This window comes from Pyrus communis, chromosome 8, assembly GCF_041283825.1.
Source record: "Pyrus communis isolate YQ-2024b chromosome 8, ASM4128382v1, whole genome shotgun sequence".
Taxonomy (NCBI): Eukaryota; Viridiplantae; Streptophyta; class Magnoliopsida; order Rosales; family Rosaceae; genus Pyrus; species Pyrus communis.
Window position 1 is genome coordinate 20,773,757 of NC_142572.1, and position 23,631 is coordinate 20,797,387.

At 38.3% G+C, this 23,631-nt stretch overlaps 2 protein-coding genes and 1 pseudogene across 4 annotated transcripts; all 3 read right to left on the reverse strand.

Annotated features, from left to right (window-relative positions):
• Positions 1–95: 95 nt before the first annotated feature.
• LOC137717776 (endoribonuclease Dicer homolog 3a) lies at positions 96–11,267 on the reverse strand. Of its 2 annotated transcripts, none has more exons than XM_088698852.1 (25): positions 10,951–11,267; positions 10,657–10,846; positions 10,408–10,521; positions 9,795–9,929; positions 9,614–9,683; positions 9,391–9,455; positions 9,173–9,304; positions 8,920–9,072; positions 8,404–8,533; positions 7,363–7,468; positions 7,097–7,286; positions 6,844–7,004; positions 6,469–6,687; positions 6,117–6,367; positions 5,437–5,708; positions 4,828–5,360; positions 4,656–4,750; positions 3,871–4,097; positions 3,571–3,780; positions 2,972–3,448; positions 2,451–2,720; positions 1,785–2,111; positions 1,190–1,424; positions 667–778; positions 96–579 (listed from the first exon to the last, which is right to left on the reverse strand). In XM_088698852.1, exons 1-25 carry the CDS (start codon positions 11,040–11,042, stop codon positions 381–383), a joined length of 4,965 nt encoding a protein of 1,654 aa, XP_088554978.1. In that variant the 5' UTR covers positions 11,043–11,267; the 3' UTR covers positions 96–380. The 2 variants fall into 2 exon arrangements, with proteins under 2 accessions (XP_088554978.1, XP_068313358.2); XM_068457257.2 differs by having other exon boundaries at positions 7,097–7,289.
• Positions 11,268–14,120: 2,853 nt separating this feature from the next.
• LOC137718566 (pentatricopeptide repeat-containing protein At4g33170 pseudogene) lies at positions 14,121–16,956 on the reverse strand (annotated as a pseudogene). Its single transcript, XR_015965489.1, has one exon. The product of XR_015965489.1 is annotated as a pentatricopeptide repeat-containing protein At4g33170 pseudogene (transcript).
• A 1,556-nt stretch (positions 16,957–18,512) lies between these two features.
• Positions 18,513–23,122, reverse strand: LOC137716922 (polyadenylate-binding protein-interacting protein 7). The gene is made up of 6 exons (XM_068456273.2): positions 22,661–23,122; positions 21,186–22,037; positions 20,484–20,931; positions 20,314–20,384; positions 19,690–19,814; positions 18,513–19,216 (listed from the first exon to the last, which is right to left on the reverse strand). The coding sequence occupies exons 2-6, from the start codon at positions 21,957–21,959 to the stop codon at positions 18,913–18,915; spliced, it is 1,722 nt and encodes a 573-aa protein (XP_068312374.2). The 5' UTR covers positions 21,960–22,037; positions 22,661–23,122; the 3' UTR covers positions 18,513–18,912.
• Between the last annotated feature and the right edge of the window lie 509 nt (positions 23,123–23,631).

A 23,631-nucleotide genomic window follows, 5' to 3' on the forward strand; every position in this document is an offset into this window, starting at 1 on the left:
AAGATCACTTGATACTACGTTTGGTCAGTTGGTTAAGATAGCGTTCACGTCGTAATTTATTAAGACGGTAAAAGGTAATCTCATCTTCAAGCATCTGACTAACACGAAATGCAATTAAAATAAAATAAGATAAAAACTAAGTACATAAGAGTAGGAGAAAGGATAGTAAAAGGGGGTGAAGGCAGCACATAATTTACAGTTTTATTCCTGGTGATGTTAATCTACTTACATTGAGATTAACTATGCTCCATGGACCCATGGCAATGCCAGATCCCAACTGCTCCATAAGAACAAAGATAACTGGGATGGTGGATTCGAAAATTATTAAACCCTCCGATTCTTAAATTATGAAACTAGCCGGAAAAAGATATGGTATCTTATCACCCACCAATTACAACTCTTCCCTGCCGTTGAAGCTCTTGAAACAAGACGACGGCTGCAGAATCTTCTGAACTCCCCTTGTCAGGTCTAGCATCTCCTGTGCATTCAATGACGCCGGAGTTGGGTATGTGCAAGGTTACTTGTGCGACAAAACTGTTGAAGTACTTGGTTGAGCTTTCAGCAAATGTGATTGGAGTTCTACGGGAAGAAAGACGGTTGTGAGGCCAAAATAAAAATTAAAACACAATTTTGTAGTAGATTTGTAGGATTTGGTTATGGACTAACCTTGACTGAGTTTCTGTTATTTTAAAGCCTGGCTTTGGCCACTGCTGTTTCATGCACAGAGCAAAAAGAGCAGATCGAGGCCCTCCTTTCTTCATGTTGATTGCTTTAATGACTGCATAAAAGAACCCGCAGCGAGCATGAAGTAGATTAATAACATAGGATAATGCTTAATAATAACATATGATAAGCCATAGCTCCTATCTGAATCTCTAAAGAAATGAAGCCACTTAAAGCAATCCTTGATCTTGTCAGCGAGCATGAAGTAGATTAAGAAAAGCAAGTGCTTTTATGCATTCCAGTGATCTATCAATTTACCATTTCATTTATGAAAAACAGTTTTGAACGTTAATCATACAATTTGGAATGCATTTTACCCGTTTGAACAAACAGGAAGAAAGAGATTATCATGCAAAAATGTTAAATATCATGGATCTTTGCACTAATTCGTAGAGTAAAAAAAAATCCTCTCAAAAATTGGGATCACTTCAATTATAGAAAATTAGAACGAATAAATGGTGCAAACCTGGGGCAGCATTGTTGGGGCTAGAGGTTTTCCTGGCAATTACTGAAGGAGAAACTCCAGTTGGTGGAGCAGCTAGAGGCATTTCAGTTGTCTTTCGCCTTTTATAGACCATTAACGCTGAAGAATCTTTGACAGTTACTTGGTCGCTGACCTTATGGTTGATGTCAAGGGAAGAGGAATCACCTAATTGGTCAGCATCCAGTTTCCTCTTCTTGGAAAATGAAATACCTCTCTCCTGTTCCATGACAAAGTAATACAGTACTAACAACGTTTAGTGAAGGGAACTTAACAATCAGAGAGATGCAGCAGACTACTCATTAGCAACAATTTGGTACCTCAGATCTGAACCAAGACACATGAACAAAAAATCCCGAACCTAGGACTCAGAACCCTAGACCTTGAAACCCTGGCTTTGACCCTAGAACCCAGAAATCCTAACACCGGAGCCCCAGCTTGAAACATGAGCCAAAATTTCCAAATTGGGATCAAGTTACAAGCAAATATTAGAATAAATTTCATTCTTTTCCTGATCCCCTCTCGGTTCTCATTCCCACAAACAAATAAAAACTAACAGACATTTAGAAAACCAACAAACCTCAAGTTTCTTGAGTAAACGACGAGCTGCTTCTCCTTTTGCACCTTTTTTAGTCCGATCGCACCCCTCTCCAGTCAACAGAACATCTTTTAGTTGTACAGTCAGCTCCGCATGAACTGTTTCACCCTTATTGGTACACTTCTCTTTTTTATAGTACCCGAACAAGTCGCATAATTCAATCAGCTCCCGTAGTGGAGGCAGCTCAAGTTTGTCAGGAGTCACAATTGGAGATAATAATGGCTCAAAAATTCTCCACACTTCATCAAGATTAAGTTTGGTATCAATTAGAATAGCCCCTGCAATACTTTCCACCATGTCTCCAAGAGCCTGCACAGATACTATTCATGATTACAAAAGCAATAATATATAATATAGTAGTAACAATCGTTGTGACAATGGTAACACAGTGATGATAACAATAGAGATTTAGTCATGATATTTGACTTGAAAAGGAACTATGGCAAAAATACATGGGAAGTATACAAAAGGACCCCTCCAGACCGTAAATTTTAAATTAGAAAGCTGAAAGAACCAAATAAAGATAAAAAGGTGACTGCCTAAAAGAAGCAGACATTCAATCTTTTAGCAAAACCTGAAAACAAAAGCTCAAGGATACCTTTCAAAAGTCTTGAAGAGAAAAACATTTGACATTGAGTGAGATCTTACCTTAGGACCTTTGGTGCCTTGAAGTGTGGTACCATTGTCAGGTTCTGAAAGAGACTTCACATATTCTGTTATCTGACTTAGAAGTAACATCGATGCATGTTGCAGATGCTGCTGGAGGTCATGTCTAACAGCAACTTGCGCAAAACTTTCATTATTAACAGAAGCTGAGCGCAAGTCAGTTAACTCGCCTGGATCAATATCTGTGTGGCTATGATAGAGATGCCTTGTGATAAGCAGGTCCAACACAGAGTCGCCTAGAAATTCAAGTCGCTGTTGAAAATTCAAGAAGTTAAGAGAAGTAATATGGAATTTTCACTCTCGTTCTATACTTGGTCATTTATTACTTGTAGGTAAAACAAATAATCTATCAAAGATTCATTTTCATAGTAGATTGATTGGTCAATTTCGGTTTCCAAGCTCACAACAATTTTCCTTCTTATTGTTGTAAACCATATGAGGAAAAAAAAAGTGAAAAGGTAAAGAGCCGATCAAGGAAACTCCGCATAGAACTCTCAGTATACCTCATAACAGTAGCCACCTCCTGATTCTTGGTCAGATGCATGTGTCATGGCCTCCAGTAAGAGACCCTTGGTAGAAAATTCATAGTGAAGCTTTGACTCCAAGACTGCAATCTCATTAGCTTTCGAGGTGTACGAATGAAGAGATGCCGTCATAATTGCATCAGCAACCAAGGAAGGTTCAAGTTCTACATCAATATCGAGCCACTTCATCACATGCAAGGTAGCAGGCAATCCACCAGCAACATAGTATGCTCCTATAAGGGCTTCAACACAATCAGAGATTGTTTTTGAACACATCCATCTATGGCCCTTATCACAGCTCTTTCCAACCACAACTTTCGGGTCTTCGGTTTGGAATTTGCTATCTAATGGTACTTCTAAAGTCTCCACTCCACAATTACAAGGAACGGGTCGTAGAGAAATCTGCCCTGGAGCAACCCAACGACATGGGTCAAATGCACCATCACGGATATATCCCTGTTAAAAATTTGCAAAGCCATTACGACATGAGCTTGAATATCAGTACAACATGAGCTTGAACATCAGTACCTGAGTGAATAAATATAAGCCATAGACAGCATGTAGTACAAGGGAAATACCTGTAACTTGCGATTCATTCCCAATCTATGTAGGTTTGAGTTACAAATAGTCAGCATGCGATAGTTAGTTAACTGTCCTTCATGCTTTTTGGGATATTTGAGAAAGAGGTGGCAGCTCACAGTATATTTTAAAATTGAATCACCAAGCAATTCCAGGCGCTCCATAGAAAAATCATCATTACATCTTAGTGTTGTAAGTGCTTCTAGAATCTGGTCACAAAAACATCATTCAGATAAATCTTATTACTCTATTAGAATGATAAAAGGGCAAGTCACGTAGTCTCTAAAGAGATGACATACCAATGAGCTTGATATCCCAAAGCTGCTACAATGATAATTAATCTCTTCTCTAAGTTGACTGGCTAGCATCAGGGACTCCAAGCGATGAATCAATGATGGTAGTAAATAACATGACTTTAGAACGTCTCTTGGGACACCAATAGTGACTAGAAGCTCAGGTGGCATGTGAGCATACATGCGCTGCCTTCCAATAACAACACCAGATTGCAATGTCTTACCATTACCACCTGCCCAGTTGAATATTAGCAACCAAACATACAAAACGCATTGTATTGCTAACCTAGGTTCAATAGCATGTAACTAACACTGCAACAAGTCAATTACTCACACCCACAACCTTTTGTCACCTCCATTTACTCTTCAACAACATGCATCAGATAGATTTATTAATTTGATTGTAAAAGGACCACATGCTCAACAAGTCAAACACCCAATCCCACCATCCGCAAGACCACACTTTCGAATGATATACTTCATAATAATATTGAGTACCATTACTTGCAAGAAACCACAGAAGCAGCTGTCTAACTTTAAGTTTTAATAACTAGGGGGAGTAGAAGATGCAGAACTAAGATAGTACTTTCACTCAGTACATAATACATATATGCACTGTTAGGCCAATTTTCTGCTTCAATCAATATTGGAACATGGGGAAATACAATAGAAGGGACATGAACAACAGTTTCATGAAAAACTTTATAGATACAAATATAAATTAAAGAACGGGTGCTTACAAAAAATAATAAGGTATATTGCTAAAAGATCAAGCATGCAAATCAACAAACCTTCACCATTGAAGTTCACAAGAAGGTTGTGCGGATTATGACTTTGTTTCAGTCGCAACAGAGGCTGACCAGGATATAGGAGCACAATCCCATATCTGAACAGAATTAACATCATTAAGAAAATTGTACGGTAATATCACTAAAACATCACACAAGGTATAAAATAACTTACTTTTTGTTGAAGTACTCAGAAAATGAAGTATATTGTGATGGTACATTGTCTTTCTTTCCATCAAAAGGACTCTCAGCCGAAGTGTTACTCATAACCTCATAAACTGAGTAGATTCTTCCAGTATGGATAGCCACCACCACCGTATCTTTGAGATTTTTTACATCAACAGAGCAATTAGCAAAGTGAACTATCCCCGCACTGCTGCACTCAGTCTCAGATGAGACAGTTCTACTTGGAACTGAATTCCCTGTGTCAAGGTTACACTGGTGACTGCCCAAAGACGAGTTTCTCTTTAAGAACTCTACCACAGAAACACAAGAATTGATCCCTGCCCAATTTATTCTCCAGGATTCATCTTTTGAATCATTCAATGTCTCAACCGGAAGAAGCAAATATAAGCATGATGGAGTCCACAGTTTTCTTGTTTCTTTCTCCAGTAAAAGTTCTCTCTGTTTTCTAGCTGATTTGGTTCCATACAATTTCCCAAACAATCCATTAAAGAAAAATTCCTGGAAGCACTTTGCTTTTTCCATCTGTTAAGAAAATACTAGTTCCAGTAAGTACTACCACGAAATGAAGCAAATTTGAGTTCAACAGCTTAAGTTGTACCTGTTCCCCGTCCAAATGAACCTCCCCACCGGAAGAAACAGAAGCCTTAACTGTCTTCGAAAGCAGGTAAAGATCCAATTTGATATTCCCCACATCATCAGCAAGCTTTGATTCAATGAGAAAAACAAATCCAGAATACAACTCACTGGCAATATTACAGGAGAAGTCAAACTTATATGCCTGAAAAAGAGCACCATCAAGTTTCTCCCCCCAAGTTCCAGATAGCATACGAATGCCAGTTGTACCATGTAGTTCCTTCCTTTTAGTAGTTCCTTTAAAGACCAAATACAATTATTTAAATTAAAAAGATGAGAACAAGAAAAGTATGAACAGAAACTGCATCAGCACATAGCCACATGCAATATGGGGTGCTGACACAAAAATCAAGCTGCAGTAAGACAGGGATAAAGCTGCTTTAGAAAGTGAATACAGATGTGATACCAAAACATTTTGGCTGCCCAGTTTATATCATTTAGCAGTTAAATTTAAAGCAAATGACACCAAACATTAGGCCAAGGAACAACTTGTTGACTTGAAACCACAATAGAAAACAAATAGAAAGTATCATTCATAAACATAAATCAAAGAATGACTGACTCATTAAAAGCAACTTAAGTTCATTGTGCATCAGTGAACAATCAGCCACTGATTTTCTCAGATAGTATGTACAGAAAAACTACCTGCACCAGAAGCTTCCTCTTTTCTTTTCACATTGGGCACTTCAATGACTGGAAGAAGATGGTCATTCAGGGCACCCATTTGATGTAGCTGCTTACATGCTTCCAAGCAGACAAGCTGTTTTGCTAAAGAAGATTTCTTGCATGCAGGGCCAACTAAAGTTTGGAAAGCCGCATTTGGAGGCAAAGTAATCTTACACTCATAAGACCCTCCAAGATATGAGAAATGAAAAGTTGGGTTTGGAGTGAAGTACCTAAGTTACAAGTTACACAGTAATCAGATAAGGGTGCAATAAGAATTAATTTTTTTAAGCTAAATTCAAGAAACAGTACTGAATAATTTACAGATGCATACTTATCCCTAGGCAGCGTTTCACAATATTTATGTATAAGACTGACACTGGAATCTGCAGTGACTAATGCTCTGGTGGAATCCACAGTATATATATTTGTTTCCTCCAAAATACATTCTTTCAAAATGCATGCTTCAGGATCTCTTTTGACAGCTGTATCTGTCAGCAAACACTCACTCTTGACAATCTCATATAGTTGATCCCTTTGTTTCTTGTTTCCCCTGTACTTTATGAACATTCAGAAAATAATTACATACATGAGAAACACACAATAAGGACACCTACAGAGAAAATCTTCAACTCACTGAAGGTTCTCTATATATATCTATCCACTACCCATATGCCGATAAAGTGGAACAATAAAGAGATGGCCTCACCTCTCCAGCATTGTGATGAATTGAGAGTTATCTTGCCGAGCTCGTCCCCTTGACTGGACATAACTACGCACTGTCTTTGGCAAGTCGAAACGTACCACACAGGAGCAGCTCAGAACATGAATTCCCTCCTCAACTACATCGGTAGCAAATAATAAATTGACCTATTCAAAAGGGGTCAATTGAGTATCAGGTTTGCAAATGTCAAAAATTCTCATGAGTCAGTTCCTTTCCTACAAAATAAAAGATCATATACCGCCCCAGAGCAGAATAACTCCAATGTCTCCTTTTGTATTTTCGGCGCCAGAGCATCAACTGATGTAGTGCTTCCAGTCAAATAGGAAACCGTAAAATGAGACAGGGAGGTAACTTTCTTAATGAATCTCTCAATCACTTTAGCTGTGATGATTTTATCAACAAATACGAGGCACCGTACTTCCCTAGATCTTCTGCAATAAAACATTATGGATTGTAAAGCAACTTGCAATGATAAGAAATTGCGCAACAAAGGTATTGTCTTACCCAAAAGAATGAAAAATTTGAACAAGTTCATTTAATTTTGGAGATATGTAGCCCACATCTACTGCCTTCAAATAGTCAAACCCGAAATCCAAAAAATTTTCAGAACCTGACAATAGAAGGAAATAATAGCTCATTTTACTACAACAAAATTGGAGTTATTTGCATCATCAGAACTATATGGCGACAAAAAGTATGTTGGGAAAATAATGGCATTATTCATCTATTCTCAAGCATCTCAATGATAACACTATCAGAACTGAGCAAAGTGCTATGTCCTTATTAACTGAACATAACAAGATTATTGTTGAACAGGCATCTTCTGCTTTTAAAAGCTAAAATCATATGATCTAAATATCTAATGCCACCCCATAGTCAGCAAAATAATGGCATTATTCATCCATTCTCAAGCATGTCAATGATAAAACACTATCAGAAATAAGCAAAGTGTTAAGTCCTTAATAATTGAAAAGACAACAAAAGCAAACAGAAAAGGGACCAAGAAAGACAGTATATATATATATATATATATATATATATATATATATATATATATATATATAGGGTTAGGATCCGGGGACACACGCTTTTGACACACACTTTGTAAGGTATTTTAACTATCCTAACCATCTATATTTTAGTACATCATTCATACATCATCCTTGTAAAAAAATTAGACAAATCCAAAATCATTAAGACATTCATTTGTGAAGAAAATGAACGAATATGGTTCTACCAAGAAACACTAAATTTAATCCAACAGTGGTTTTGGATTTGGGTGACATGACCTTTGAGGTAAGACATAAAGATAGACAGTTGGATTATGGAGTGAGCCCCACAAAATCATGTGTCAAAAGAGTGTCCCTGGACCCTAACCCATAAATATATATATATATATAGGGAGGGAGAGAGAGAGAGAGAGAGAGAGAGAGATTTCAGTACTTTATAGCATATCATTAACAGATGATTTTTAATATAAAGTTAGACCAGTGCGGTATAAATGCTGATAAAAGAGTTAGGAAAGAAAGCTAAAGAATGGCATACCGTGCAGAAATGATTCCTTAATTATACCAAACACTTCCTCAAGAAAACATCTGCACTGCAAAGAGCCTTCTCTATAAAGTTCAATCACCTCGTTGCACTTCGGAGCATTCTCTAAACAGATCTTAACAGCCTACAAAAGAATTAAGGTTATATGTTCGCATAATTAGAACCAGAAGGAAAGACCATAAAGTAGAATTGGGGAAGAACAAGGTGACCTTTCTCCTGTACTACCATCTTAAGATATATCCCAGTACATGGCTATATAAGAGTACTTATAATCGGAGTCATAAATAAAAAGCACCAAGCCCCGGTAATGGGTCACACCATGTGTATCATAGAAACTATTCGGTGTGACCTGAAGAATAACTGTCCATTAAGGCTCACATTATGCAATTAGACCTGCTTGAATTTGTTTAGAATGAAAAGAAAAACCAGTCTGAGGGTGACAACAGCTCGGTCCTTTAATTTTCCTAGAACAACCACCTTTCACCCGATGCGTTATACTTACAGTCATACCTCGTAAGTACATATGAGACCAAGGTCATCAAGGCAATACAAGATCTTTGTGTAGTCATTAGACATTCGTTTCCGCAATGTCTTAATTTTATCCTCCATGTCATTCACATTACTTTCTACTGATTCTTGCAACTTTGACAATGAAGCATCAACCTGTCAATGCAAGTTTGTTAGTATTCACACAAGTTTGCCACACGAAAGTAGGCTAACAATGAATGGTAAATTTGTTAATATATATGTAATGCAGAAATACCTTGGACCAAGAGGCTTTCATCTTTTCTTTCAAATCTGAACACGGAAACCATGTTTGGCCATAAAATCTACATGTTTCTTTTGCAGCGGGGACACATACTTCCATCTCTGTTATGTCCTTAATAGTATAAATCTGTGTAAGCAAATTTCAAGATATTAAACCATTATCATCAGTAACTGATACATGTATAGTAATATTACTGGAATATTTCTGTATACCTGGGAATCTAAAGTGCTTTCAAGTTCTGATAACTGGCCCTCACAATCCTTTGTGGATGAGACACCTAACGCACAATGTTGTATATAAAGATGCACATACTAAGATTTGTGATACAGTAGGTTTGGACTCAACAATGGACATGTAAAAAAGTGAACATACAAAAACCCAGCAACGGGTTGAAGGAAGAGAGAGCACAAATGATAAACAATAGCCATATATTACCTTTTTTGATAACAGGTGATGCCGTCAAACCAAAAATCTTTGGCTTTTTACTAGACTTGTGATAAAATTCCTTCACCACAACAAACTATTTGTCAAGATGACCCTTAACTATAAAAGAAATAAAGGAGCCAAAACATAGCAAAAATGAATTGAAAGAACATTACACAAAAGTGAAATTAACCTTCATTATCTTTGTATATGGATGGTTCCCAATAGCCCGATGGCACTCATCAACGATCATCAACCATACTGCTTCCAAACTCAAGAATGCCTTTCTTAAGGCATCCAAAAGAATCTGGGGGGTCATAACTAGCACCTAATGGATAATATATATAAAACCAATATGCTTCAATTGAATAGCCTCTGCAAAAAATTGAGAATACTATTTTGTGACAAGGTTTTTAACATATCACATGTGGTGCATGAATTCCACTCTTTTGAGGATTATAGTTTTGAAAAGTTACCCTGATAATTGTTTTCTTCACATTCTAAATAAGTTCTCGCTATGCTAGAAGTCAAACAAATGAGGCGTCAACAATGGGTAAAGCAAGTAAAACGGGCCTACATGAGCTCTGAAGGAAAATTAAGTGATTCTTATAACTAGCAAGAAAAGAAACAAACTAAGCAAAGTGAAGCATCAATTAGCTGCTAACATTATCAGCAATAATTGAAAGGATAAGAAACGCTCAAATCATCGAAAAGAAGCATGAACCGATACAGATTGTGATAGTTTTCAATATTACTCAACAATCAAAAAATGGACAACTTTTGACAAAAAAACGAAGATAACTTACATCGTGCTCATTTATTTCCTTTTCCCAGCACTCCATGTTCCACGAGTCCACCCCCAAGGCTCCATAATACTCACCCACTCTACAATTTGTGCTTTCTTTAATAACCTTAAATTGCTGCAATCACAAGAACATATAATTCCATTAAGTTACAAGACCACCAATGAGCCACATTGCATAACGGCATCCTACCACGACGCATTAGCCACATAAAAAGCAAAAATTTAAAGGAATAAAATTAGGAAATAATACCTGGTGAACAAGATGAACAGTTGGAGCCAAGAAAATAATCAATTTTTTGGCACCACTACTTGAATTAATAGTTTGGCAGCCTTCGTAGTCTCTGATGAGCATCACAGCTATCATCGTCTTCCCGGAACCGGTTTCCAGCACCGCTATCGTGTTCTTCCGCCGCGCAACCTCATACACCTCCGACTGATACCTAAAAATTCACGCCAGAGAAATTCACATTGTAAAAAACAAACCTTCAAATTTAGAGAGAGAAATATTAGAGAGAGAGAGAGAGAGAGGTGTAGGGAGAGAGACCGTCTGGGACTGAATTTCTTGGAAGACTGCGGTGACTGGTCCTCATCGGGGGTATGATTGAGGGGGCTGGAATTGGATTCCTCTACTTCCATGCCGTGAAAGCTCCGTCCTTTGATTCCGATTCCCGCCGGGAATGCGAGAGACGCCGGAAGAAGATGGCGGAAGGTGAAGAACGCGAGAATCGTGAGCCCCGGAGATTGGGTGCTCTCTCTTCACTGCTTTTGCAGAGTAACGGAGAGTGGAGAGCTAACACTGTCCCTGTAACTCTCTTTCGCAGCCCTTTTGTGGGTTTTGCTAAAATCCGCCAGCGGTCACGTAGCGGGAGACGACCTGCCTGCTTTAATTGTCCTGGTTTTTGGAAATGTTGTCGTTTTGTTAGTTAGTGGAGTCCCGCGCTTTGGTTGACACTGACACGTCGCACGAGGAATTGTTATGACCGTGACCGCTTTCTAGTGCGGGCCAGCACAGGATTCGGGAAGAAAATCGGTGAATCAAAAAAAAAAAAAAACCCCTTTTTATTTCTGGTACCGTTGTTAATTTTTGTTCTTTAATTTTATTCAATTCATCTGATTCAATTGTCAAAAATTAAAAAAATACACGTGAAAAGTAAAAAAATAATATGTGAATAATACACTCCAAAAAGAAAAAGGAGTTTCCCTCAAAGGGTAGGAAGAAAACAAAAATAAATAAGGAAGTTTTAACCAAACATTCCTAGTACTGTTCACTTTTAATGAAAAATCACATTTTTATCTTTCCTTATATTATTCAATACACATTTATTTGTCCTTTTTCATTAAAACTTTTTTTTTTTTGAATTTTTCGTTAATTTTCCTAATAAATAAAGAACTTGTGTGAGCAAAGGGAGGAGGATTGCCTTTTTATTTTTAATTTTCATTTTTTATTTTCTATTTAAACGGTCACAATTAAACCACGTTAAATTTTGTGTTAAATTCTTTATAGAAGAGAAAGACAAAAGGAAAAATGTGAGAGGAGGAGGGAGAAAATGGAGAGGAAATAACCCGGCTCCGCCTAGAAGGGTATACAAATTATCACTCAAAAAATTTACTATTACTGTGAATAACACTAGAAGAAGAAGAAGAAGAATTTATAATTCACCAAAACACAAAAGAATTTACTAATTACTACGGATAACATTTCCTTTAGTTTTAGGTGGGAAAATGATTCTTCGTCCTTATTGATGTGTCATTATTTTACTATAGAAAAAATTTCGTATTCTATAGTGATTATCTTAAAAAGAATTTATTTGATTTGAAGACGGTTTATTTGTTTATATAAATCAAATGAATTTACAGTTTAATTGAAATATCAACACGGAAATCATGTAACGTAAAACTTGCTTTTTAAGTGTTCTTTTATTTTTTAGATTTAATTAATTTATCAAGCCCTTGACAGCCGGAGAACATTGTCGAAGATAAGATATTAAGTTGTTGGTGACTTTTTTCTCTCTACTTCTGTCGAATCATATTTACAGAGAACTTTTTGGCAGATACAGTCACTAGCATTGGTTTTAGTTTTAGTAATGTTCATATTTGGGATGGGACATTGGCTTCTGTGGCGAGAAAAGCTTCTTGTTTGAACGAGGGTCTTCTCCGGATTCTCTTTACGAGGATTCCGAAAATTTATAAATCGTGTCTTTTCATTATACATTGTGCAATCAAAAATAATTTTAATTTTTTTATTTAAAATTGAATACAAATAGTACCTAACAAAAATTCCCTGCACGATATACGATGAACGAACACGATTTATGGATCCCCTGGATCCTCCCAAAAAGGATTCAGAGAGAATCATCGTTCTTCTTAATTGTGTTAGAACTAATTGTGATCACGGTAGCCCTATCTAGTGTTTTTTCGTTTCTTAGAGCAAAAAATAAAATAAAAAAATACTGTATGGGTAAAGTCTTTTAACATTTTTTCTCAAAATTCTGTGCGCGCTAATGAAGCTTAATTCACTATAAATTCTTTGACTAAACACTCTTAACAAATGATTTCAACACGCTATCTTTTTTTTCATGCTAAAACAAATTAAGTAAAAACAATGAACTATATGACTCTCACCTCTTCCCATTTTCCATCAGTCATTGAAGTTAAAAGGGGGATGAGCCTTCCAGACATCAAAATGTTGCCAATGAGGTGGTTCTTACATAAGGCCGAGTTGATAAACAAGATGCCAGACTCAAATGTTTGCCTTGCCTGTTAAGTGCAGATATGGGGATTTCCCTCAAACCCTCTAAAAATCTTGAACTTTGCCATCTGACTGTCGTTCCACGTTACGTATCCGAACATCATTGCATTCCAAGATGCCAGATTGAACTTAAGTTTATTTCCGACAAGGACTTCGTCCTCCATGTTTCAACTTCTGGAATAAACATCCATAAGAGCCGTCGAAACAAAACTGTCAGCAACAATATCGGATTTTATATCATGAACATGAATCTGTTTGCTGGCTGACAGCCCTTCTTGAAGCGAGGAGCAAGCCCATAAAACACTTGCGATAGTAAATTGATCGGGTTTCAAACCATCATGTAATAACCTGTAAATAAGTTTACCGCTTCCTTCCTAAACCACTTTGCGCACAACATGATATCATGGAGTTCACCGAAATTAGGTCCACTTCTTTCACGCGATTGAACACTTTTTTCGATGAATAAGCACCAGGAGTGTTTGAATACACTATAGCAGCCCAATTTTCACCAGCTTTAACATACTCGGACAATGTCTTGTTCCAAGAATATATGTCCGAAGACTCCGACTTTGTACCATACAGAAACAATTTCTTCGCGTATGCTTGAACCTGCCCCATATGCCTCTTGCATCTATAAGAATCAACTTAGTCAATCCCACAGAGAACAGAACGCACACTAACATCATCAAGACGCAATCCACTCCGATGAACTGCAGAGAAGAAAGAAAGTCCTTCCTCAATACCCGTTTCCACATATGCCTTGAGCATTGTATTCCATAACACAACATCCCTTTCCATCATCCCATCAACAACACACGAGCGGCCTTAATTCGTCCAAATTTAGAATATATATTCACAAGAGCACCAGAAACAAGCTCATTCCAAATCGGTCAGTAGAATCCCTAAATCCAGCAATGTTGCCAATGAAGCACCATAAGCAAAAACCGAAGGTAGAAGATGGGGTTACCCAAAAGTGATTCGCCACGAAATCCATCTGTTCATAAAATCTGGGTCGGTTAGCAGGCAGCTGCGCTGAAAGACCCCCATGAAACAATCTCTCTGTGATAAACCTTCGATATGTATTTGACTGCATTATGGCAATCTTCACAAACTCTTAAGGTTTTTTATCACCCAAATGGTAGCAGACGGGGGAGTGCTTATGAGTCCATAAGCTATTGCTAGCTTCTGACTGTGGTAGTACAGAGAATGCTGCAGCTGCGTAGATGTTGGATAAAAGCACGTAAGCAGACGAGTAAGATGGCTCCACAGCCAGGAGCTGTACTGCTACCCGTTTTCCAGTTTCGGTTTCCCCTTTGACTCTACGAGCATAACTCTACAAGCACATAGAAGGGCTCTATACATTGAAGCAGAAGCTTCAAAGGGCATTGATGCTATCAGTTTTTCTGCCTCTTGGACTAGACCTGCGCGGCCAAGGGCATCAACTAGGCAAAAGTAGTGCTCCATCTCAGGTTCAATGCCGTAATCTTTCTGCATTTTAGAAAAATACTCAAATGCTTCGGATACTAAACCAGAATGGCTGCAAGCGGAAAGGACTCCAATGAAAGTAACTCTATCAGGCTCTATGTTCTTTGTTTTCATGACTCTGAAAAGGCTTAGTGCTTCTTCAGCATTTCCATGCTGAGCTAAACCGACCAACATGGCATTCCACAGGGCGACATTCCTAACATCCATCTTCCTGAATAAATGATAAGCATCTTCTATGTTGCCGCACTTGGCATACATGTCAACAAGTGACGTCGCGACAAAAGGGTCTGAGGAAAAATCCAACTTTATCACATCAGCGTGTATCTGTTTCCCTGGTGCTAATGCTGTCAGACAAGAGCTGGCTTTGACAAGGGTGGCAAAGGTATATTCATCGGGCTCGACTCCTAACTGCCTCATCCGATGGTATATATAAAGAGAGCGCCCTTCATCTCCATTTTCTACACATCCTGAGATCATAGTTGTCCATGCAACACCATCGGGTGCAGGGATGTCGTTGAACACTGTGTGTGCACTCCCCATGTCACCACATTTGATATACATCTCCAGAATTCCACTGTTAACACATAAATCCGAAACAAACCCTGTTTTTATGGCATGAGCATGAATTTGCTTTCCCGGTCCTGATCCCAAAGCTACCAGGCTACTAGCAGCCTTAGCCGCAGTTGTTAAAGATATCGCATCGGTGCTGTGTCCACCTTCGTGCATTATTCTCATAAGTTCCAATGCCTTATGACTGTCGTTATACATTATGTATCCGAACATCATTGCATTCCAAGATGCCAGATTGAATTCAAGTTCATTTCCAAGAAGGACCTCTGCGTCCTCCATGTTTCCACTTCTAGAATAAACATCAATAAGAGCCGTCGAAACAAAACTGTCAGCAACAATACCGGATTTTATAACATGAACATGAATCTGTTTGCTGGCTGACAACCCTTCTTCAAGGGAGGAGCAAGCCCTTAGAATGCTTGCAATAGTAAATTGATCCGGTCTCAAACCATCATGTAATAAGCCTATAAATAAGTTTATGGCTTCCTCTCCTAAACCACTTTGCGCACAACATGATATCATTGAGTTCAACGAAATTAAGTCCACTTCTTTCATGCGATTGAACACTTTTCTTGAAGAATAAGCAGAACGAGCCCTTGAATACATGTTGATAAGGCTATTTGCAACAGACACAACAGAATCAAAACGTGATTTCAAAGCAAGACCATGAATCTGTTTCCCCAACTCCAAATCATTTACACTGGCAACCGTAGACAGAATAACAACTAATGTCACCGTGTCAAACTCTACTTTTGATCGTACCATGTTTCTAAAGCAGTCTATAGCAGCCCAATTTTCACCAGCTTTAACATACCCGGACAATGTCTTGTTCCAAGAATATAGGTCCAAACACTCCGACTTTGTATCATACAAAAACAATTTTGTTGCGTATGCTTGAACCTGCTCCATGTGCCTCTTGCATTCATAAGAATCAACTTTGTCAATCCAACTGAGAACAGAACGCACACTAACATCATCGGGATGCAATCCACTCCGATGAAACGCAGAGAAGAAAGAAAGTCCTTCTTCCTCAAGACCCGTTTCCACATATGCCTTGAGCATTGTATTCCACAACACAACATCCCTTTCCATCATCCCATCAAACAACACACGAGCGGCCTTAATTCGTCCGAATTTAGAATATATATTCACAAGAGCACCAGAAACAAGCTCATTCCACTCCAATCCAATCTTAACAGCATACCCATGAACCGCCTCGGAAACCCATAGGTGCCCTGATATCAAACACATCTTCAAAACCGGCGCCAAAGTGAGCCGACTAGTAAAAACAACCGACTCACGAAGACGCCGGAAAAGGCTAAGACCCTCTTGAACATTCTCAACATCAGAGCCCGCAGCATGCGCATAGGCCGCTAGAATGGAGTTCCATGTGACAAGGTCTCGGCCGCGCTTTTTATCAAACAGGCGGCGTGCGGATAAAAGCGATCCGCATTTGGAATACATGGCGATGAGGTTGTTGGTCAAAAAATGATCCGGGCCATCGCCGGAGGTTACGATCAGCGCGTGCACACGCTTTCCGAGCTGCAAGTCTGCGGCGGCGACGGCGGCGCGGAGGATGGAGAACCATTGAGAGGAGGAGGAAGAAGAAGATGGGGATATGCGGGTAGAGTGAGAGAGGGCAGAAGATAGAGAAGAGAAGGTGAAGAGAGATGGAAGCGATTGTGGGTGTGGAGAATTGGTGAGGAGGGAAGTGGATTTGGGGCGGAAGTGGTGGTGCAACCGCATTATTGTTTCTTGTTTGCATCATTTGACTTTCCCTCCAACACTCTAGATTCTGGTGTTCGTAGATGGTGCGAACAATCATAAAACACCTTGAAAATAAACTTGAATTGTCAAAAGCTCTCTAGATAGTTCGTGCGTTCTCCTCCTAATCCTACCTAGAAAAGGTCTTCGAAAAACTAGGAAACATAAAAACTTAGAGAAACTAGGAAATATAATCCTAATCAAATATGGGAAATCTGCCAAGCCACAAATTAGCCACGTATTTGGACTTTCAAGGCTCCAAAACATGCCCAAAATGGCTAGAATTAAAGTTTGAGATGTCCTGAACAAATTGCAGAAAGCCTCGAACCCAAAAGACATCATCTTGGATGCCAAAAAAGCCCAAAATGTCAATTTGACAGTAATGCACGCTGCTCCTTTATTTCATCGCCATAAATAAACCGCTTGGTAGAAAATTATGAAACTTTAATACAAATAGGTTGAGAGACACACGAACATTCTCCAATTGGAATCACTCCAAAATTCATCTGTTTGATCACTTTTTTGCTCTAGAGGAAGTCGAATGTCCTACATTAAAAAATATCAAAATTCTACAAAAAATAACCAATTAACTATAATTAAGAATATGGTAAAATATATGGTATAGTTTGGACTTATAAGCACTGTAAATGCCCCATATCAGTTAAGGGTAGACCTAGGTGAGTTTGAGGTCTCTTAAACATTTATTTCAAGGATATAAGAACAAATAAAATCAGTTACAAACTTTTTTATTTTAATGAGACGGTGTATATTGTAAACTTCTCTAATCTTTGGACGGAGGCATCAGACTTAAATATAAGGGAACGAACACACAACAGATGCCCAACTGGGCTTAACCTTTATACTAATTATAAACGTGTAATAAACAAAATAAAACTCAAAGACCACTAAACAGACGATAAAGGAGCACTAAATTGTAATTTTTTTTGTGCTTCTTTAAATTTCAACTTGTATTCAATCAGGATTTTAAAATAATTTATTAAAATCCTAAAAAATCCCAAGTGTATTCAATTAGGATTATGAAGAAGTTTAGAACATTCTGAGAGTATTCCATTACGAATTTGTTTTAACGAATTTTAAAAAGTTAAGGAGTTTGAGAGAATTTGAGAGATTTCGTAAGGTATTTTAAGCATTCACAAACCTCACATCTTCCCTTGAGATTTCAAGAGAATTAGATCAAAATTTTACATGGAATCTCTAAAAATCAATTAAACTCCATCAAAATTCATGAATTTATAAATCAGTTATTATCCGACAAAATCTCAATTGAACACACCCGCCTAAAACAAGAGTGCTTTGGTTATTTATAAACTTGGTACAAATTGCCCATGATCAGACCTAACCGTGAAACGGATGTGAAGATTTGGAATAATATTAAATCATCCCTTCCTTGTTAAGATTTCCACAGTTGATGAAGCCGGACTCCGGTAAGCCGGGAAAAGAACTGGAAACGGGAAGGTAAAAACCACTCCCGGTTGCCGGCGAAACATAAAGTTCCGGCTAAATGGTACAGGGTATAATTGGCAAGGTGAATTGTTCTATCATGTAATTCAATTCTATCAGTTACATCTGGGAATCAAAAAGGAATTTGACAAAGAAATAAAATTTTAAGATACAAAAAAAAAGCAAAAGATGCAAGGCACCTGCTAATGTAGGATCATTTTCGGCTACAGAAAACGTAATCCCTCGGTCAACTGCTCCAACTTAATGATACACTTCTCTTTTTTTTTCGTTTTGTCGGTCTTTTTCCCTAACTTTCCGATCCTTCTCTTCGTGTTTTTCTTTCCTTTCGTTTTTCAGACTTGGACTAAACTTGTTTGCTTCCCATATACAGATACAAGATTCGCTATGATGACTATGGCTTCCCGGACTGTGCTGTGTTAAAAACATCCTACATCTCAAACACGTCATCTTCGTGGCTCAGTATAACAGAACTCGGAGCAGCCCTGGCTGTGGTTCAGTGTAGTCAAGGGCTTCTTCTTCGAGTAGGTATTGCTGTACAGCAATTGGGAGCCTAGCTGGAGTGCGGGAACCCCTGGTGTGGTGGCCCGTTCCAACACATATATAAACCAGAAGACCAGGCTCTCCTGCTCTGGCAGCATTCCTCAACACGCTCAGCTCGTGCTTCAGGACATGAAGGGCTTCACTTACGTGCAGCCCATGCAGGTCTATCATCCTCTCTTGTGATCTCCCATTGCCCTGCATCTCTGGAGAAACTGGGTTCCTGTGTTTTCAGAAAACAGTACACAACGGCAGAAAAGGCAACCAATTAACTTTATCAATAAAACAAGAAAAACATCAAAACTAAGGTCATCGAGGGTGAATGAAAAAAATTAGTCAACTGCGTTAAGTATGTTGTCCAACTCATGCTCTGCATGATCAAGTCGCACTCTAGAGATGCTTATATAGAAGCATTCTCGGATCAAAATAACAAGAAGTTCAGGAGGTGGTCATAAGTCAACCAGAATATTCGTATATTCCCTCAAAGACAAATGGATTTCCAGTAGACAGAGAAGAGGAGGGGTTTAAAATTTTAGCCTAATCCAAACGACTTAACTAAGAAATGAAAAGATTCCAAAAGACAGGCATCAAGCCATCACAAATGCACATAAGTATAGACAGTATGGTAAAACAAAATTCTATAAATACTCAGGCATCCTTGCCCAGAGGAAACACAAACAGTGGGGGACAACAAACCTCTGACGATATATAGACTCTTGAGCTTTTCCATGAGCTTCTTTCATATGCATGTTGTGCAGCTGTCCTTTAACGCTCAGCTCCTTCGCTAGAGCCTTGTTTCCAACAAGGTACGCTTGCCGTGCCTGTTTTTTAATAGAAACAGTCAGGGTAAAATTGGTTTCATAGCAACATTAGCTGCAAAGTTAGTAGAGGGGATTGGAGTGAACCCACAAATCATTATGTGGCTCAACATTCGGCACACATGGTAGAAAGGAAAAAATGAAACTGCAGTGGCATGCCGGTATGACAATATGATACGGGAAAAAACACTCCTACTAATACCTATTGGCTAAATACACATTTGTTTCAAACCCATGGAAGGTGAACACCCGCCATGTGCTGCTGCAGTTTGTTTCTTGGCCATGTATTTAATTTTCAATGTTGACATCTTAGCCAAAGAGAATTGGTGTTCAACTCACTAGAGACAATCATGATTGAAAATTAATCTACCAAGATGTCCATATGCTGCACTAACACAATTTTAAGCCAATTTAAGGCTTCACTCTTAACATAAAGCAAGAAGGATGTAGCGGAAAGGGTGCAGAAACAGACCATTTAAGGCTAAGAACATTGAAGACAAACCTGCTCAAAATATGCATTACGTAGGCGTGCATGGTCCCGAGCTTCATCCCGCAGATCAGAATACATATTTGCTGTCATCTCAACAATGTTAAAGCATATATAGATCGAGAAGAATGTCCATAACTAAATAAACATGAACAGAACTAATTTGGTTGACCAAGGGACATTACCAACAGCATCTCCTGTTTCAAGCCAAACAGGGGCAGTTCGAGCTGAACCACGATTCTGCGACCTGTCGCTGTACATGCCTCTTCCATGCCCAGTATTGTAAGTGCTGTTCGAAAGATGGGAACGCCTGCTTGAGCCAATAGCAGCATCAGCAGAACCATTTCTCTCATACTTCCATCCAGAATCCTGGGTCGCCAATTTTCTGACAGCTGAAGCAAAATCTATTGCACCTCTATTAGGAATTGATGAGCTAGACTTGAACAAAAGCATGTTGTCCTTATCAGAAGATCGATAAGGATTGCTTTGCTGGAGATCAGCATCTCCAGTATATTTTGAATGACCATGATGACCATCTGTTGGCGTAAGTGCAGGGAAGTCCATTGAACTAAGATCAGGAGCTGACACGGCCTTTGAGTTCAGATTCTCATTAAAACCACCGTCAACTTGAAGCTGCAAGTCAAAACAAATAAATCCCATCATACACCTCAATTCACACACAATGAAAAGGATACATAGAATCTACAGAATTAGCATGAACAATTTGATAATGTTTTCTTTGACTTGATTTTTTGAAAAATACAATATTTAACTTTAAAGAGAAATATTAACTGACAACAATCCAATGTAACAGAAGACATGCAAGCTGCCTTGATTGAGGATGGCAAACTTATTTTGTCAATTTGAAGTAACAGATGCAAGTATACCTCCAACTGAGTCAACATCTCAATAGTCAGGTTCAAATCACAGCCATTGGTAAAGTAAACTTCAGCAACGCTCTGAGCAGAGAAGCCAGGGAACTGTGCAGCCAAAAACTCAGCAGGGTTAATATCAGCATCTTCCACAACTGCATGCTCACCCATCATATCATTCATGAACCCGTGTCTCGAAAAGCCATCATAAGGAGACCCCTCCTGACCATTGCCAACAAGCTGATTACTGTTCAGAATCTGCTTTTCCCAAGGCTTCGGTGACATATGAAGGAAACTGGCCGATGAAAGATCATCCCCGCCAAAGGGAGGTGCAGAAGCTCTTAACTTTTCGGAAAAGCTATTGCCATTAGTATGTGACTCGTTTAATAAGTATCCACTGCCCGTAGAGGCAGGAAACCGTGTTGCTTCAACATCATCGTGTAAGGACAAACCTGCCAAAGAGAGGTTCCCAAGGCCTTGCGACTCATCTTCTCCCATGACCTTAAAGTCAGGGGTAATATCGTCGGGGAGCTGGTGGCGCCAATACTGGTGGGCCTCGTCATCGGAATTGTTTGATGTAGAAGATTCTGTTCGATCTAGTACTGCTTTTCCAAATGTTCCAGCGGAAGAAAACTTTGATGCGCCCTGAGCCGTGCTCGTGCTTCCAGATGACGGAGATCTGAGGGAAAAGGGAACAAACTCCGCTGCATTGGGATTCAACGCAGTTGCCTTGTTTGCGGTGCTTAGTTTGGTGTCGTTGGTAAAGGATCCTTTCTTGGACAAGCTCATTATTTACTCAAATGAAAATAACTAAAACAGCTTTGAATAAAAACAATAACTTGATTTTCATTAAGCTTCAACCAAACCCTGCAAAACAGTTCATCGAGTGTTATAATTAGTCCATTGACCAAAAACTTCCCCTTACTGAAAAACCAACTCGCAATTCAACAAGTCCGTCAAAGTCGATGCGACCAGTTATAAAATAATCGAAAACAATAGCAGAACAGGAAGAGAAAATCTACTTATTTTGAAAATTGAATCATACATATATCAATCATTTTCAAATATACGATAAACTTGCAATTATTTGTTCAAAGAAACATGCTTTAACCCCTAAAATTCAAGTTCAAACACTGATTAAAGTAACAAACAACAAAATTAAGCAGAAGTAAACGATATAACCCCCAAAAAATAAAAAATCTCACACATTGATTATATTCAACGCTCAATTAATTAAGACCTGATTTTCCACACTACCATTTTCCACAGAAAAATCTATACAAAAATCATGATTAAAAATAAACAATAATTAATAACACTTATTACTCAAGCAACCGAATTCGATAGATCTCAACAAATTCAACGTCAACGATTAAAAATAAATAAAAACAAAAAAAACTAATAAAAATTTCAAGAAATGAAATTAATGAAGCTGCAAAATTGAACAGATGAAGCTCAAGATCCGATTGAACGAAGCAGCAAGAGTATACCTTTTCGTACCAAATCGAAGGGATCCATCGGCTAAAGATTACACAAACTAAAGAGAAGAAAGAGGGAAAATAGAAGATTTGGGGGTTTTGTATGGAGTGCTTGGAGAGCTGTTTCTCCAGTATTATCTTCAAGCTTTCAGGTCTATCTATCCCTCTCTCTCTCTCTGGTTTCTCTCTCTAGTTTCTCTCTCCTCTGCGTGATTTTGTTTGAAACCCTCCGTGGGCTAGAAAGAAAGAAAAAGGAGGAGAAGGGCTAAATGGAAATACCACCACCACCACCACAGAAATTTGTAAAAGACAACCCAACCCCCTTCGCCACTCGATTTGACCCCTCTCTCTTTCTCTCTCTACTTTCTCTCTCTATCTGTACAACTCACTTATTGCTTTTATTTTAATATTTCTTTGACGTAATCGGGATTCGGGGGAGAGAGGATGAGCACAACTTTTTTAGCTCTATATTTTAGTTTTTCTTCATTTTTTTTTTCTTTTTTGTTAGCGTCATATTTTTGAAAAATGGTTAGGACTTTTTTTTTCTAAAGAATATGAAAATGGATAGGTTTGGCAATTTGTGCTTTGCTTGTTGGGTTCCAGTTGACACGACATAAAAGATCAATACCACATGATTATGAATTGCATCATTAATTTCAGATCGAAATAATACACGATTTTAACGTGTTAGATGTTAAGAAGACAGTAAATTCAAGTTCTATTTTAGCGTGTTATACTTGAGTTGGCTCAAAAATAGGTTAATGCGATTATGACTTGAGCATAATTATGGCCAACTAAAACCTATGTATTTTTATCGTTTTTCAACTCATTGTCGTGTTGTGTACTAAATAGTCATCCCTAGATTAAGACTTATAATCCAAGGTTTTTTTTTAATCAAAATACCATTATTAATTGTCTAAGAACTTGAATTTCAAATCATGTTTTATGATTCAATATAGTTTTAATTGTTGGAATGGTCTTTA